This window comes from Camelus bactrianus, chromosome 20, assembly GCF_048773025.1.
Source record: "Camelus bactrianus isolate YW-2024 breed Bactrian camel chromosome 20, ASM4877302v1, whole genome shotgun sequence".
Taxonomy (NCBI): Eukaryota; Metazoa; Chordata; class Mammalia; order Artiodactyla; family Camelidae; genus Camelus; species Camelus bactrianus.
The window spans coordinates 2283156-2299747 of record NC_133558.1 but is presented as its reverse complement, the minus strand read 5'-3'; the positions used below and the strand labels follow the sequence as shown (position 1 = coordinate 2299747).

Genomic DNA, 16592 nt, shown 5'->3' with positions numbered 1-16592 from the left:
TGGTAACAAGAGGCATATTTTATTAAGTTTTCCTAGTAAGTCAACTTGGGAACGTTGCTGCTGAAATCCCAGCTGCAATTCAAGTGTCACCGGGAGCAACTCGGGCACGCGCTATTTTGAGAGATCAGCTTCCACATCTTGATCACTAAATGGAAAGGCTCTTCAGGAGGACAGGCCCTTACCCTACACGTAGAAGGAGAAGAAAAATCACAGATGCCATGATGACGTAAAAATAACTGGAAAACATTTTCAAAACTCAACTTGGTGCACATTAATTGCCATGTAAAAAACACAGATTCGTAGTGAACATTTCTATAAGGACACTTCATCTTGGAAAATGGTAAAATTCACATGGAATATACGCTTGAGCTAGGACACTATGAAGAGCACTGTGTGAAGCCCGATGTCTAATGACATCGTAACAGAAAGCACCGCGTACGTGAACACCTGGGGCTTCCTTCCTGTCTCAGTGTTTAAAAGGGGGATTCCTTAACCGCTTGGCCTAAATCTGAAGACAGGCGACTCCTGTTTCACTTTCAGATTTCCCTTCTACCTCGCCAGCCGGAGTTCTGCTCCGAAGTGATGATAAAGTGCAGATGAGGAAGCGTCTGAGAACGTCCCCTGTCACTGCCTCTACCACACCCCGCAAGTTATACAATTTTTTCGTACTGTAAAAATGTCCTGAGTGTTTTAGTTATTAGGAAAAGAAAGTAGTAATTATAATGGCAAAAAAAATTTTTTTCAAACACAATTATTCTGAGAAAAAGAAGTAGACTGGAATGAACCAGGCGCTGGGGAACGAGGATACAGGCACTGTTAACAAGGACTTCAGGGTGACTACAAATGCCAGGAGGGTCTTAATATTAATGACAAGACGCTCCCTCCCTAGAAAAGCTTGAAATTCTAGCCTAATTTCTGATAACCATCGTTTCTGCCATCAAGTATAATAAAGCAAAAACTTCACAAGAGAACCCTATCTGAAGACCACACAGCGACTGCCCAGGAGCGCAGGCGGCCCAGGACAGCTCACCACCGGCCTCGGCCCCGCAGAGCCCCGGGCTCCAGCTGCGGCAACGCCGCAGATTAGGACACGAGGCTGTGTGCAGGACAAAGACCGTTCTTGGGGCTCCTTTCAAATAGATAAGCAGAGGAATGCCGAATTCGGGAACATCAAAGATCTACGGACTGTCACCTCATTTCCCTCGAGAAAGAAAAGGGGCAGTGGCTCTGCATATCGGGCCTGTTCCGAGCCCGTGGAGGAGCCCTGGATGGGCGCAGACACGGAGAGCGCCACAGGGGCCGGGCAGAGCTCCCGGCGTGCAGTCTCTCCCTGGGCACCAGCCAAGGGGGCCGCCAGCTACCTGGGAGACTGCTCCCCCACGGGCGGGGTCTTCTAACCACCCTGGGAGCCCAGCTGACAACCTCGTCTAAGTGGAACCTCGCCACCCATGCCCCTTACGCTGCTGCATCTGACCCCAGGTCTGGTTCTAGGGCCGGGGCAGGGAGGCAGGAAGCACCTCACAGCGGGCACAGCACGGCTGCTCTGCGGGTCTGAGTCCCAGACGGCAAAGCAACCCAAATCGTAACGCTGCCAACTAAAGAACCAGACAGAATTAAGTGGAGGATTCTCTCTTTTTTTTTTTTTTTTTAATCTTTTACAGAACAGAAACCTTAGCTCATGTCTTCTGGTGTCATCATCTTCCACTGAGCTGCACCTAAAACACAAAGAACAAGTAACAAGCAACTTTGTTTTTTAAAGAACATGTAACAGTTTTGAAGGCATAAGATGAACGGTTTCTAGTGGAAGTTAACTTACTTAAACATTTACGTATAAAAATGGAACCATGAAAATCACCAGAAACATCAAACGGTAACTATTCTGAGTGAAAAAACTACAGAAGACCTGACCAGGCAGCGTATCGTCACCAGAGTAAGTAACGGTGGGACGTCGCTGCTGCGTCCTTACGGCACGAGGGCTGCATGCGTGATGCCTTGTTTAAAGGCTTCACGCCTGGAGGCCAACACCACCTTGCATCTAGGTGACTTTAAGTCTAAGCCACAAGGAGTCGGGGTGGAGTCAGAGCTGGCTATCATGATTATGGCATCTATCACCTTCACATGGAGCAAAACCCACCAGGAGAATGCTGCTATTCTGATTTTTCCATTCTTGGATGCACCAAAATGTGCATGTGTGTTGTAATTAGGAGCCTGGGTGAATAAAAAAATCCCATTTACAATTTTTAAATACTACTTAAACCCCTAAAATCTGATTATTTTTCCACATTCCTCAGGGAGACAAGCATAAATTTTACCACCCAAACAGAAAAGATTACATACATTTCTGAAAAATTCTCTTCAACCATGTTAAAAATACAAATTCCTTTGTGTTGCAAAACCAAACTGATTTACATGATTTTGTTTTAAATTGTTGCTAAATGTTTATCTACACATGCTGTCAGAAATAACCTTGTTAAGAAGGTGAAGCTGGTGTCTCAGCAAATCAGACCCCTTGGAGAAGGCGGTGAGTGGCCTGTGCCCCGTTTTCCTTTTTCTCTTTCCGCACCATCAGAAGGAAAAGTGAGAAAATAGCAGAAACATTAGTTAAATCCTGAATTACACCCCGTAACCTATAGGAATTACCTCACTACACTGAAAGCTGACAATACTGGTAGAATTTTTTGGTGAAATGATTAGGATCCTAATTATTAATAAAATGATAAACTTGTGGCTAGGTTCACATCTTTAACAAATAATTCTTTCAGTTAAGACTTAAAGGAAAAAACACAAGGTTGCTCTTAACTATATACGGTTTACCTGACTTACCAGCACTGAAGACAAAAACTTTTAAAAATGGCTACAAATGCCTTGTTCACAAAAGACTTTATTATCTAGTGATGCATACTGAGAACATACAGAAATCTGCATGGTCCACTTCACATGCAGTAGAACAATCTTCACTTTACAATAAGTGAGTGTCAACTGTTTTATGCAATAGACAACACTTTAAAGTCACATTCTTAAAGAAAAGCTTCATTTACAAAAGAAATAAAAGGTAAAGAAGCAATTACCGCTTTTAAAAAGCAGCTGCTTTGTTCAAGAGTGGGAGGGTTATGCCTGTATTGAAAGACAACATGATCACAAATAATGAAAACAATGAACAAATGAAAAACACTTTTACCATAAAGCAGTACACTTTCAAAATGACATACAAATAGTTAAAAATTTCATTATGTTGTCTAGCTAAATTTTAAACATGAGGACTTCCAGAATCGGGCCTCAACATTTGTTATTAGTAAATGAAAACTACGCCTTGTTTCTATGTCACTAGGAACTGTATTTAACAAAATGTATATAAAGTCTATAGCAAGTTGATTTAAAAAAATTAAAGTTAATAAGAAACAGTACACTGAAGGCGCTCTATCCATCAAGCGCATACTCTTCCAATTTTAAATGTGATGAACAGAACAGAAATTGTAACTATGCCACAGTTGCAATGCCAAAAATAAAACAAGATCAGTTATCACACATGCAGGGAATTCTGCCACAAAGCTAATATCCCTCATTTGTCAATTGTTCCAATAAAATAACATCTTAAAACACCAGTGATGTTGATGGTTTAGCTTACCTTCAGTGTACTGAATGTTGTACACAACCTGCTTTAAAAGAGGAGACCATCCCTGCAGGCAGGCTCAAGAAGGAACAGACCCCTTGCGGCACTGACCACACCCAGGGCATGCTGCTGTGGCCTGCGCACACACCTAGGGAAACGTGAATATAAACAGCATTTATGCTGGCCATCCCACCTCAACACCACAATGAAGCCAACTCTGCTAAATAGATCAACCACCCAGCATTACTACTCATTTTGTAACAGATGCTCTGTCTTTCCTGTGAGCTGCAACCACTTACATTAGCACTGTGATTCTGTGCAGTCTTGGCAATTAAAACAGTTCTACAGTGAAACTTCACGTAAGACACAAAACAAGTAAACTAACATTTCTAAAAGAAATATCACCCTTGGTGTTAATTCAAATATATCATGCTTCCTCAAATTTGCTGGAGAAATATTTATAAGTTTATATACATTAATAGACTGCTGTGAAATTTCTTCAGTCTTTGTATTTAATTATGCAAACCCTGGGAGCGTCTTCGTCTCGTTTAAATCTTCTCCTGGATGAAGGCGTGCTGCAGGGCCTGGTTGATGCTGATCCGTTTAGCTGGGTCCAACATTAGGATCTGGTCCAGCAAGTCCTTCAGCTGGTGGACTTTTTTACGCTGGTCTTCTGGAAGTCGCTGGCACCCAATCAGGTCGGCCAACAGGTCCTTGGTTGGATTAATGGTGCTCATGACAGTAACTTTCTCCTAAAAATAATTTTTTAAATGTGTGTCTCTAAATAAGTCACTAAACATACGTAACTTAAGATCAAAATGACCAGAGAAAGGAATTCTATAAGAATTCAAAAGAACGTTATGTAATGAAAAGTCATGAACGGTCAGCACTTGTGTCTGAACCGCACTTTCCCTGCTCTGAGGTGACAGGCAGGCAGGCACCCGAGTCTGTACCACGAGGTGCTGTGAATCAGGAGGGAGAACAAGAGACAACGACGTCGGGGCGGTGCGTGCACGGAGGCCTGGGGGCCGCACAGCAGCCAACCTGGGCCCACGCCAGGAGCGGGGTTACTGCTGAGGACGGAGTCTTTCTGAGTGAAACACGTTATTTTATAAGTAATAGGGAGCCCTTGAAGGACTTCTAGGCTGGCAGAGTGATATGATCAGATTTGTTTTCAAAAAGACCACTCTGGCAGTAGCACGCAAGCTGGACAGGAGGCCAGACCGAGAAAGCGATCCAAGGGGAGAGAAAAGGGCCTAAATGTGGTAAAAATAAACTCATTCTACTAGGAAAACATTTTAAAATCTCTTCATCTTTTCCATAATCTGATGTTTGTTCAGGAACTGGTCAACAGCAAGACGGAATTATTTTTAGTGTTTTAAAATATTCAAATCTGCTAGAACAGCACCCACCCCCGCCCCCCGCACTCACTCCGTTAACAGATGGCCAGTTAATGAACCACACCTACAGGAGACTCACCCTCTCTGTCACTTTATCCACTTCTATGTACATGAAGTTGAGGTTCTGATCAAAATGCTGGTCTTTGAACACGCCTTTCCGAATCATCTGGCAATAAAGCAAAACCAACATGGGCTCTGAGCTCTTAGAAAAGTCTGGTCTACTGACCAGCTAACATGTAACAAGTCACACAAACATTCTCTCTCTGGGTTTGTTTCATTATTTGAAAATGATCCGATTCCTTGCTTTCCAGAAAGTAACATCTTTGGCAAATGTCGCACCTGAAACCACCTACTGAGGTGCCATTGTGCTTCCCCAGGCAGCGAGCCAGGCCAGTTACAACACGAGCCAGGCTTTCACTATTTGAAACTGAGGATTAAATAAAAACTTAAAAATCATTTGTTTGGAGAGAGGAAACGTACTAGACAACTGGGGCCTTTTCTTCCGGCAGTTAAGAAACCTAACGACGTTTTTAAAATTATGTTCTAACAGCCCTAAAATGACACAGGTCAGACCTCATTAAAGCAAATGTCAAGACAGCTAATTTCTGTGTAACTTAGTCTAAAGTCCAACAAAACAGAATTTGGACATAACTAAAAAACACAATGGCCTCTGACCTATAGGGAGAAAAATCTATAAATCTCTCAAATTCAGCAAAAAAGCTGAAATCATAAAAGGCCATAATACAGCCTGCAGACATTTTTATAAAATGTCTATAAAGTTCTTAATTTGTGTTAATCAAACAGAAACTGATATTATAGCTCAAGCATCAAGGGTTTTAGGTTAAAAAGATGTCATTTCCTGTGAGTTTCCTCCAAACCCTCTTCCTTCCCCAAATAACTTCCAACTGACCGCCATCAAGTGCCCCTTCTGATCCCCTCCCCCCACTCATCCTGATGACCGAGGCCGTCCTGACCTGTCTGTCCACCTGGCCTGCACCTGCTGCCGCCCAGCTGTGGCAGTGTGGCCGTGCTCCCAGGGCCCCCGCGGTGTGACGGCCAGGCACAAGGAGGGGGAGGTGAAAACAGCCCCATCTACGCGGCCAGGTGCCTGCGTCAGCTGTCCTCCTCAACTCCAGTTCTGCCCAACAGCAGGCCCCTGCCCTCCTGCTTAGGATTCAGGAGGGCCAAGAAAAGCACACAGACAGACTGCAGACGAGAAAAGGAGAAGGCAGTTCTCGTCTTCTCTCTCAAGAGCGCCTGGCTGTTCAGAAGCACTAATTTACACACCAGAAATGAGGAAGAGCTAAGGAGTCACAGTCGCCAGGTGCCTGCCTCTGAAACTGTCTCAGAGCCACTCTCTGGGGAGGAGCACGTGTCTACAGGAAGGCACCGTCAAGGCCCCGAGGAGAGCAGGCTCGCACGAACACCCTACCTTATTTGGCATCTTTCCTTTGAGATCCATGGCGAGCTTCAACATGTGGTTATTGGTTTTGCCAGGAAATAAAATCTTTCCAGTGTAGAGCTCATACAAGGTGCAGCCTACAGACCACATGTCTATGCCGTAGTCATAGCTTTTGCCTATAACTGAAGCAAACCAGACGTCAGCACACGTGGAGGAAACCAATGAGCTGCTGTTCATCTCCGTTAACAGGGGACTGACTTAGCCTGGACTCTAGATCCACAATTTTAACACCACTTTGGCATTAGTTTCACGTTCTTTCCTATTAATTCTTAATACAGACTCACACTTAAAACCTTAAAACATGAGGGAGTGGGGAAGGCACTGAAGGGCAGAAGGAAACGCATTTCTCTCTTCATTTCATCTTTGGCAGACGTGCCAACCAGCCTCGGCCAAGGCAACAGGAAGAAAAGACAAAGGTCCCACGCAATTCATACATGTGACGATCAGACCTTGCGTAACCAAGAGCAGTCTTCTCAAGGGGAGGACTGTCCACAACTGCTTGCTACTCTTGCCAGACACGGCCAAGCCTCCTGTCACTCTACGTCATTCCACCTGGGGACGAATGGCTCGTGCAGCGGCTGAAGCGTGACGGAAAACCGTGCTCAGCCTCAACCGCGCGGCCTCCACCGCACAGGACGGCCCGGGCCAGAGAGCACCCGAGGACACTTACTGATCTCAGGAGCGCGGTAAAATCTACTGACAAGGTAGGGCGTCGTGTCGTTGTCTGCCACGTGTGAAGCCGACCCAAAATCACAGAGCTTTAAAATGGTTTTTGATTCATTAACCTGCAAAATATTTTATCATGAAGTTGAACTCATGCCAGGAATAATTAAGACAAATAATCAGATAAAAATAATTGGCTTTGAGAAGTTATTTCTAATATTGAGGACAAAGTCACTCACTGACTCCTTAATTATTTTTAACTTAGCCCTAAATTATGTTATAACTTAATTTCCTAATTATGAATAATTATGAGCTATCAAATATTTGATTATAATTAGTAAGAGAACCTCTTCAGTGAGAAAATAGGGGTAATACCAAGTAAACTTAATTTTAACCAATACTATTTAGAAAAGAAAGGAGTAGTTAAGAGAAAGCACTGAAGTAACTTCTAAAAATCCCCAGAAAACCTGCATAAAGTCAACTTACTACTTACAGGGAACATGAAGACATTCATTAGATTAACCTACAACTGACTTAAGTTAACTTTCGTTTGCCGGAAAATTATGATGGCAAAGAAAGCAGGAGGAGTCAGATTAAATTTATAGACAAAACAGCGTAAAAACATTCTCCATCCGTAGCTGCTGGGCCATCCCAAATTTACTCACTTCGAGTATAAAAAATATAAAATCCCTTAAACATGAAGAAGGTATTAGTCAGGAAACGTTAAGTATGTTTGGCAAAACTGATGGAACACGAACACTGTATCAGCCACTTGCTCCTCTTCCCTCGGAAACACTCCACACACACAGGGACAGTGACACCTGCCGACAAGGCCTGGAGCTGCTCCCATGGCTGCGCCACTCATGAGTCAGAGTCACAGGCAGGCTCGGGATTAGCAAGTGAAGGCAATTCACAGTGCAGAGTCCCTTCCCCCCTTCAAAAGAGACACACACAGATTCCGAGTTGGGACTTGAACGAGGCCTGCTTTTCCCGCCCCAGAGACACAGCACTGTAAATCCAAGGCCCCAGGCAGTCTCTCCAGGCGCGGTACAGACCACCCGCTGCAGCTGACGTCCAGAGGACGGTGACAACAGACAGGATTACAGCTGCCACTTCAGTCACCGCTCTCTTGGTCCTCTGGGGGATCAGGGATATAGGAATCTTCAAATGGAAAAGTGCTTTTAAACGTAAACTGCATTCAGTGACTTCAGGATGCAGCGTGAAAACCCAGAGAAAACCCCAGGGCTGCTTTAAAATCATCATCTCTCCACGGAGCTCAGACTGACAAACGCCCTCAACAGCAGGGCCCACATCTGCTCTCCCCTCTGCTGGCCCCGGAGGACACTGACAGCTGCAACCTGGGCGGAGCGCTTTGCATTTTCATGGACAAACAGCCCCACATGGTCTCTGACGTCTACTTTTTCCTTTCTCAGGAAGAAGGGAAAGCTGTCTGAATCCATGTGAAAACCTACACTAGTTTAGCAAAACTTGAAGAAAAACAAAGTTGTAAAAACAAGAGCTCCTAAAATCCTCACCCATGTCTTATCTGACCTCCACGGTGGTCACACAGACGTTCCCTGAGTAATTACCTTTCACTTGTACACAGTTCACACACTCCGTGACAGGGATGGTGTACTTTGCAATGTAAAAAAGAGAAAGAGGTCAAAGTCACCCATGAAGCTGACTAGGCAGGTCTGCAAGCCGTCCACACCGAGCCTGCCACCTCCCTGCCGTCACCCAGCCCCCCCTCACCCGAGTCAGATCGGAAATGCGGTAGGTCGCCCGCTCAGACCCGGCACAACACAGCGTCAACGTGCTCATCTGCGAGGGGGTATTTTTAAGATATTAAAAAAAAGAAAGGAAAAAGAGAACTCTGAATCAAGTGCCAAGCTACTGCCTCGGAGTCCTGAACAAACCTTAACGGGGTATCTTATTTTAACGTGTGGCACATGCTAACTACTGACGGACGAGCTACGCACCCCGCAAGCCGTGAGCACGGCCCCGCCGGGACGCACCGACAACAGACACGAAGAAAGGGCCAGGGAGGGAAGGGCTGCGCACGCGCCACCCCTCCGCGGTGACGAGGTCTACTTCCAAGTTTCAAACACACAGCGAGGCCTGTGCCTCCCGCCCAGCGGCTGGGCCAGCTAGGACAGCGAGCTCTCCTGGGCGCGGCCCCGGCAGCCGCAGCTTCCACAGCACAAGGAACAGAGGGCAAGGGACCCCCCGGACACCCGGAACGCAACTCCGCGCGTCCCGAGCGGGCAACGCCCTTAAGTGTCCCTCACGCTGTCCAGGACTGTGAATACGCATCTCAAGACAGTAACATCGCAGCACCTTCCCAGACACCAGAGGACGCCACCGTCACTGCGCAGCGGCGCCCCGGGATCTGCGTGCACTAAACCCGCCGTCAGGAGGGAAAACGCAGACAGTGCGCTGCTTCCTCCCGCTCTCCTTACACTTCACTAGAGCATTTCACGGCCCACTTTCCAAAAGAAGCAAAAGCTGGTCAAGCATAGTAACGGGTAACTCATATGCTGAATTATTCTCCTAAGACGCGACCTCTAGCACAACACAGCGGTAACCACACCAGGTGAGAGGCCACCCAGAGGGGCAGGGCCGCTGATCTCTGACTTACCAGGATGTTGTCTGGCTTGATATCTGCATGGAGGATATTGCATCTTTTAAGGAGTTTCAGTGCCAAGAACAACTGCTGACTATAGGATCTTACAGCCTTAATATGAAGGCCAACATCCTTACCATACTTTTTTAACACCTCTCGTAAATTCATACTTTTAAGAAAGAAAAGAAAAACCAAAATTAGGGGTTAAAATGCAAAATGGAAATAAAATAAAATCAAGTTCAAAACACGAACTACAATGAAAATACTTGGTTCAAGAACCCACCCCCCCACCCGCTGCCCAAACTTTTGATAAATTAGATTCTACACTGAAAGGCGAGCACATGAAACTGTGTACACAACACTATTTTCCAAGTAAACAGAAGGGAAGACATGCAGTGGTAAAAATCCCTGTTGATTTTAGAATGGGCTTACAGCTGATGGCAGAAAAATGAAGCCATACTTTTGAAGATCAAACCCCACTATGCTCATGTCTTTTCATTCCAGCTCAACCCTTCCTTAAAGTGTTTAATTTTCAGAGACTCTCTCTGCCGAGCTGAAGGCCACTCGAGGTAAATGTGCGGCACCCAGAACACAGCCAGTTCATGTTCACACATTATGACTTTCAAGAAGTTAGCTCTTCATCAATAAAAAGCAAAAACTAGAGCTAACTGGAGAAAAGTCAGGGACACAGATCATCGATCCCAGCATCCCTGAACTGAGGCTGGCAGGGGCGAAGCGGCCAGCTCTCTGGGTGACGTACACGTTCTCACACGTACCTCAGAGGCTCGAACACGAGACAGAGATGCTGTTTGTGATAAAAATGTCTGAAGAGTCGCAAACAATGAAATTTGTCATCAGGATCAGCGTCATTAAGTTTTTTCAAAAATTCTAATTCTTTTAAACCCGTTTTTTGCCTGAAATGAAAAAGAAAATTAGGTCAGGACAGAATACATCCAAAGTTTAGGAAAACTAAATAATAAGTATTTGTTAGTTCCAGTCTGATGTATCACAAGTTTAGTTTGTGTTTTTTTAAAGTACTAATAACAGATCTGCTGAGGACTGAGAAGTCTCTGTATCATTCACACAATAATTAACACTCAGCCAAATACTGTTTCCATAGCTGATTTCCAGAATAATCAATTAACAAAACAGAAACACCGAGGAACAAAGCCACCACACTTGAAGGGAGATCAATCTCGCACATTTAATCTCAGAACATCTTCATGTAAATACTATCCTCTGAAATTCTAGCTATAATTTGTCTGCATTTTAAATTTACTGTCTGTAATGTGGAAGCTGGGGATTTCCATCAAACAAAAAAAACTCTCTAAGCCGAGGGAAGCCCAGGACTTTAGTGTAAACCTAAGCCCTTTTTTCTAGTGTTCTCAGACCAACAGTAAGCTGACTGTTGCCGCTCGGTGGGCGGCACAGACTACAGCCGAGCGCACAAGACAGCAGGTACCTCCCCGCCGATGGAAGGAAAGGCGACAGACGGAAGCTGCAGGTAACTCCCGCAGCCGCCACACGCTCGGGGACGGCTAGTCAGCGCGGTCCTGTCTCTCACCTCTGGCCCCCAGTGGGAGGCAGGCGCGGCGAGGCCAGCCCTACGACGAGCGGCAGAAGGCAGATGTCTACGCTGGTCTTGGTGCACAGAGTGGGTGCTGAAACGCACTGGGCTGAGCCACGTGCCGTTGGCCCGCAGCCCCAGAACTTCACACCCGAATCGCGTGGCTGTGAGGTAAAACCCAGCCATTCACGCGCGGTGCCTGCCTTACACAGGCCACGGGGCCCGACGCCTGGCCTGCCCGGGCGGGAAGGGCTGCGTCCCGTGTCCCGTGTCCCGCGGCCCCGACTCACATGAGCTCGTTGTTTCTGATGATCTTCACGGCCACCTCCTGGTTGGCTCTGGCGTTGTCCCTGGCTCGGACCACGTTACTGAACACACCCTGGCCGGTGTAGCCATACACGTTGTAACGCTTATCCAGGACTTCACCTATGTTCACACCTGAAGAGATAAATTAAAAAATTAGAATTCTGACCTTAACAGATCACCAGGCAAAACTATGAGATACGCATGATAAATCAAGAAGCAGGCGAAACAGTGCTGTCAAACGTGTCTTCCTGGACACCCCGGAGACCCCAGGCCTCGCCTCCCCTGTGCCTCCGGCATACTGTGGTTAAAGTTGCCGATTTCCAACCGTTACAAGCGTTTCCGCTGTCCCGGCAACTGCTGACGACCTTAACAGCGAGCAGGGAAGCTGTGCGCGCACTGTAGGACAAACCGCACGGCTGGCACCCAGGGTCCTGGTGTGTCGTTTTTCTTGGTTTCGGTTCAAGACAAGCAAATGACACACCCTACCCTCTGAAGGGTTATCTCACGGCTGAAAGTAACTCTGCGCAGCCTTCAGCTGCACAGCAAGTCTTCACCTTGGTTCAACTTGTGATGCTTCTGGGCTGCTCGGCAGAACACAGCACGGGCTCACACAGCTGCCACGTGTGCCACACTTTACAAGTGATGCCACTGCGATGCTACTTGCAGAGTCCTCCCAAGTGTGCAGGCATCAAGCAGCGTTAATTCTACAGAACGTTACGAGGAGCCTGAAGTGCGCCGTGAACTTACGGTAATAGCCTTCGGCATCAGTCCAGTTGTCCCTGAGGTTGGGGTTCTCTTTGAAGTCTTTCCCAATGCCAGCAGCCCGAAGACGCGCACTCTGAAATGAAGGCGGCAATGTGAGCTATTTAGCCGTCGACGAGGCAGACAGTGAAAGCACTTCCTTCAAAAGAAACACGGGCAAACCCTGCCATGATCTGATAAAACCATTTTATGCCAACTTCAATAAACTCTTACTATGACTTATGTAAATGTGATGCAGCTAAAACACGACACCAAAGTCTCTTGCATACAGTAATGCTCAGGGAAAAAAATTAACACATAATCTTCAGAAACTTCCAGGAACATGCCTGGGGCATTATAGATGAAAGTAAAATCTCAAAACCACACCTGATTTTCTATGGCTACTGACAGAGAGACAGACAGACATCAGAGGCGCACTCAGGAAAACCGGTGTCTAACTCCCTATCAACCTGCATGTCTTTCCCTGCCCCGTCCATGCAACACTCCGCCACTCCGCCCGGCTGTGTGTGCAGCGTCACTGGCGGCACTGGACAAGTCTGCGTGGGAACTCAGGAACTCTGGGACTTCTCAAGTCTCTGTCACAGACCCCTCTCCAACCCCCCCCAGAAAATCCTTCAACATCGTCCAGGCAAGTGATGGGTGCCGGTACTTTCACTGGCTCAAAACCACTCTATCCTCTCTTAACTCATCTTTTTCGTGTGTTCTTGTTGCAACGTGTCACATTAGGGACACGTCACTTAAATCACTCACCGGTGTCTCCAGGATCTCACTCCACTTCTAACTTCCCTCTTCATGTCCATCCTCCCCACCCCACCTCCCTTTACCAAAGCCTCCTTACTTCTCATGTTCTCTTCAATTTATGATGGAAATGGTCTCAGACTTTTAAGTATGTTTTAAGTTGTTCAAGAAAAACCACTGATAAAATAGCCAAAAGACCAAAATGTGTTAACCCACTCCTTATAACATTTCCAACTCTTCAATGAATTCTGCTAGGTTCCAAACCCTCAAGTTCCCAATCACCTACACGAGGGGAGCCCGAAGAGGACTCTGTTCCAAACAGGCCTGGAAATTACTGGCATCATTTTGTCTCACCTCACTACAACCAGCCTCTCCCTGCCACACATCTGTAAATCCAAGAAAACAGCTGTCTAAAAAGAAACCATCTACACACTTAAGTCACTCAGTGCTAACTTTAATGAAGTTCTCAGACTATCCCACTGCACTTGTTTTAAAACTTGACCTACCTTCAGGCTTAAAGGAAAGTTGCAAACTAGTACAAGACATTTCAGATACACCTCACCCAGGCTGCCCCAATGTTAACGTTAATTTGCTTTACCCTTCTCTACGTGTGTATATACCACTCAAACACATTTGTTACACATGCTTTTCTATTTGACAATTGTATTTTTAAGACTTAAAATTACTTACATCAAAATATGCAGCAAACATATCATCGGATTCTGTAAACATATCAGGTGCCAACAGCTTCTTCTGAGATGAACCTTAATGGGAAATAATGGTAAACTAATAGGAATTAGCATGAATATTTGAAAAATGCAGAGACACATTAAACCACAAATAGTAATTTTGGAAAATCACTACCAGCAATTCAAACTTTTTTCCCCACCTGCACATCAGTTTTTCATTACTACCCAACTTAAAATCACTTTATAACACTTAAGATCTATAAAGCTATCACTTTTTACTAAAAGAATGCATTTCAGAAGGTTGACAAGCCTAATACTTTCACTAACATTAGTTAAATTAATATACTATTAGCTAAGTAATAATTATTAAAATGAAAGCTCATCTTTAAAAAAGTCTTATTTCTAAATTGCAGCTTAAATTTCAAAAGGTTAATATCCCCACTATAGATAGCTGTCTGTATTTCTCTCCTAAAAAGTCTAATAACTCCTTTAAAAAACTGGACAAAAAAAAAATTAGGCGTTTTTAGAAAAAAAAAAAGAACAAGAAAAAAAAAAAAAAAAGAACGTAATGGCATTAAGCATATGAACATATGCCCAATCTCACAGTAAATGAAACACAAATTAAAATCACAATGAAATAGCATTTCTCTCCTCTCCTATGAGCTTCCTAAAAATTTAAAAGTATGACAATATTCTTAACAAGGTCCTGGATAAAAAAGTACTCAGACATTGACTACAGGATGGCCAAACTGTATAACCCCCATAGAGGGGACTCTGGAAATACACAGCAAAATCACATATTCACTGACTCTTCAAACCCAGCAAGTCCACTTCCAGGAAACCAAAGACACAGTAGCAAGTAGGAAAAAAAGCCTTAATGCACAATGCAATTATGATTAATGCTCCAACCAACAGGCAACGACAGGACGCAACCCAAACACCCCCATTAGAAGACTGAGTAAACTGACACCCTCATCACACTGAAATACTACACGGCTGTAGAAAGGAATGAAGGTCTTCTCAGACAGGTAAGTGTGTACAGGGTGATTTTTCGTGTGCTTGTGTAAATGGAATGCAAATGCATACCTATATGAAATGTTTAAATAATTTTTTAAAAGCCCAAATTATCCCTAAAAATCAGAAGTGAATGAAAATAATCCAAAACTTATCAAACTGGTGGTATAACCAGACAGAAAAATTAACTTTAAGACACAGATTTGCTGACTATACACCTTGGACTGCATCCCAAGGACAGAAAGAAAATTACATTTCCTAATTGCATTCAATGTATTTCATATTGATAATCATAGTGATGACTATACATATGAAAGTTTCAAAGTAATAACCTAAGTAACCATGTTTATAGGGAACCAAGTTTTTCCACCGCAAAAAAGATAAAATGTAAAGTCAAGGAAGTTAGCAAAACCCCTATAAACCTCAAATCCAAATCGGCAACATCCGCCTCGTGTCCAAAAGCGTGTGTGTTTCCTACCTGGGTCTGGTGGAAGGGCCCAGGAGCAATGGGCATCTCTCAGTGCCCTGTAGTTTCCAAGGGGCATTTCCTACTAAATGGACCCAGGGTTCCTGGAGCACCAGCTGATCCTGTTCTAGAGCAAGACACCCACAGGTGAGGCCATGATCACTCACTGTGGTGGAACAGGAGTCGGCAACCTCGGCCTCACTTTTTCTGTATGGCCCATTTTTACATTTGGAGAGGTCTGGGGGAAAACACGATGCGTATTTCGTGACCCGTGAACACCACATGACATTCAATCCACCAAGTGTCCTGGGGACGCGGCCCTGCTCACTCATACGGGGGCGAGGCCACTCTACACGACAGTGGAGTCCAGCAGTTGGAGCAGTCTGAAATAATTACAAAAGCCTAACATTTACTTTCTGACATTTTACAGAAAGTTAGGGGACCCCTGTCCTAGAAAGACAGCCATGTTAAAAACTGCAGGGTTTGGGTCAAAAAGACACCAGAGACCAATTTAAAAGCACCCCCCCCACCCCCGACGGAAAACAGCCCGAGCGTCAGGAGAATGGCAGCAGCAGACTCCAGCACAGGAAGTGCATGACGACCCCAGGGCCTCCACAGTCTCACTGGTCACCTCTGGGGGGCGCCAGCCCTATTCCATGCCAAAACCGGGCTAGCAAAGGAGAATAATCAGACGCCTGTCATGCCTTTCCTGCACAAATTCTATTTTGAGATAATCAAAGAATGGAAACTTCTTTTACAGAATTAGAGCTAGTAATTCAAAAGGAATGACGGAAATGTAAAAAAATCACCACTGTGGAACCTCCCCATGAAATAATGGATCTAAGCAAGGATGGCTGCTGGCTAACTGCACGGTGACAGCCAAGAGGAGACCCAGAGGCCTGTCTTGTCTAACCATCTCAACAAAAACAGGACAGCCATACACCACATGCCACCCAATGGGACACATGTACCAAGTACTCTGGATGGAAAAGTTAAACTAGTCTCTACCACTACTAGTTTCCAAGAAATACAGAGGACAGGGGCAGCAAATGACAAGACTAAGGTCAGACAACATCAGAGTAGAAAAGGTGCCCAGATACAGTCCCCGGCAGTCCCCGAAGTCAACGGCAAGAGGGGCTGGGCTGGGGTGCGGGGGCACCTCAATGGGGACAGCTGGAAAACCACTGAGAAAGAGACCTAAGAGACAGATACCCCAGATACAACGTGTGTCTCATTCTGGATTCTGAGTCAAAGCAACCATCTGCAATTAGACAGCAGATATGCAAAGTCAA

The 16592-nt window shown here is 45.3% G+C and overlaps 1 protein-coding gene across 8 annotated transcripts in view; it reads right to left on the bottom strand.

Moving 5' to 3' along the window:
- The window catches only part of PRP4K (pre-mRNA processing factor kinase PRP4K), a 34640-nt gene continuing 18048 nt past the window's right edge, over window positions 1-16592 (bottom strand). Inside the window, exons 7-19 of one of the 8 annotated variants that reach the window (XR_012500906.1) lie at window positions 13822-13895; window positions 12379-12469; window positions 11616-11763; window positions 10535-10672; window positions 9774-9927; window positions 7143-7257; window positions 6443-6594; window positions 5090-5176; window positions 3626-4362; window positions 3069-3114; window positions 2467-2553; window positions 1671-1715; window positions 1-183 (exon numbers count right to left, since the gene is read on the bottom strand). Coding sequence is in view for 2 of the 8 variants with exons in the window: in XM_074348036.1 (XP_074204137.1) it covers window positions 4159-4362; window positions 5090-5176; window positions 6443-6594; window positions 7143-7257; window positions 9774-9927; window positions 10535-10672; window positions 11616-11763; window positions 12379-12469; window positions 13822-13895 (1163 nt within the window). In the remaining 6 variants the exon portion in view is untranslated. Of the gene's footprint in view, window positions 4363-5089; window positions 5177-6442; window positions 6595-7142; window positions 7258-7800; window positions 8070-9773; window positions 9928-10534; window positions 10673-11615; window positions 11764-12378; window positions 12470-13821; window positions 13896-16592 lie in introns of those variants that run through there. The other 7 variants (XR_012500904.1, XR_012500905.1, XR_012500907.1 and 4 more) reach the window with 7 other exon arrangements.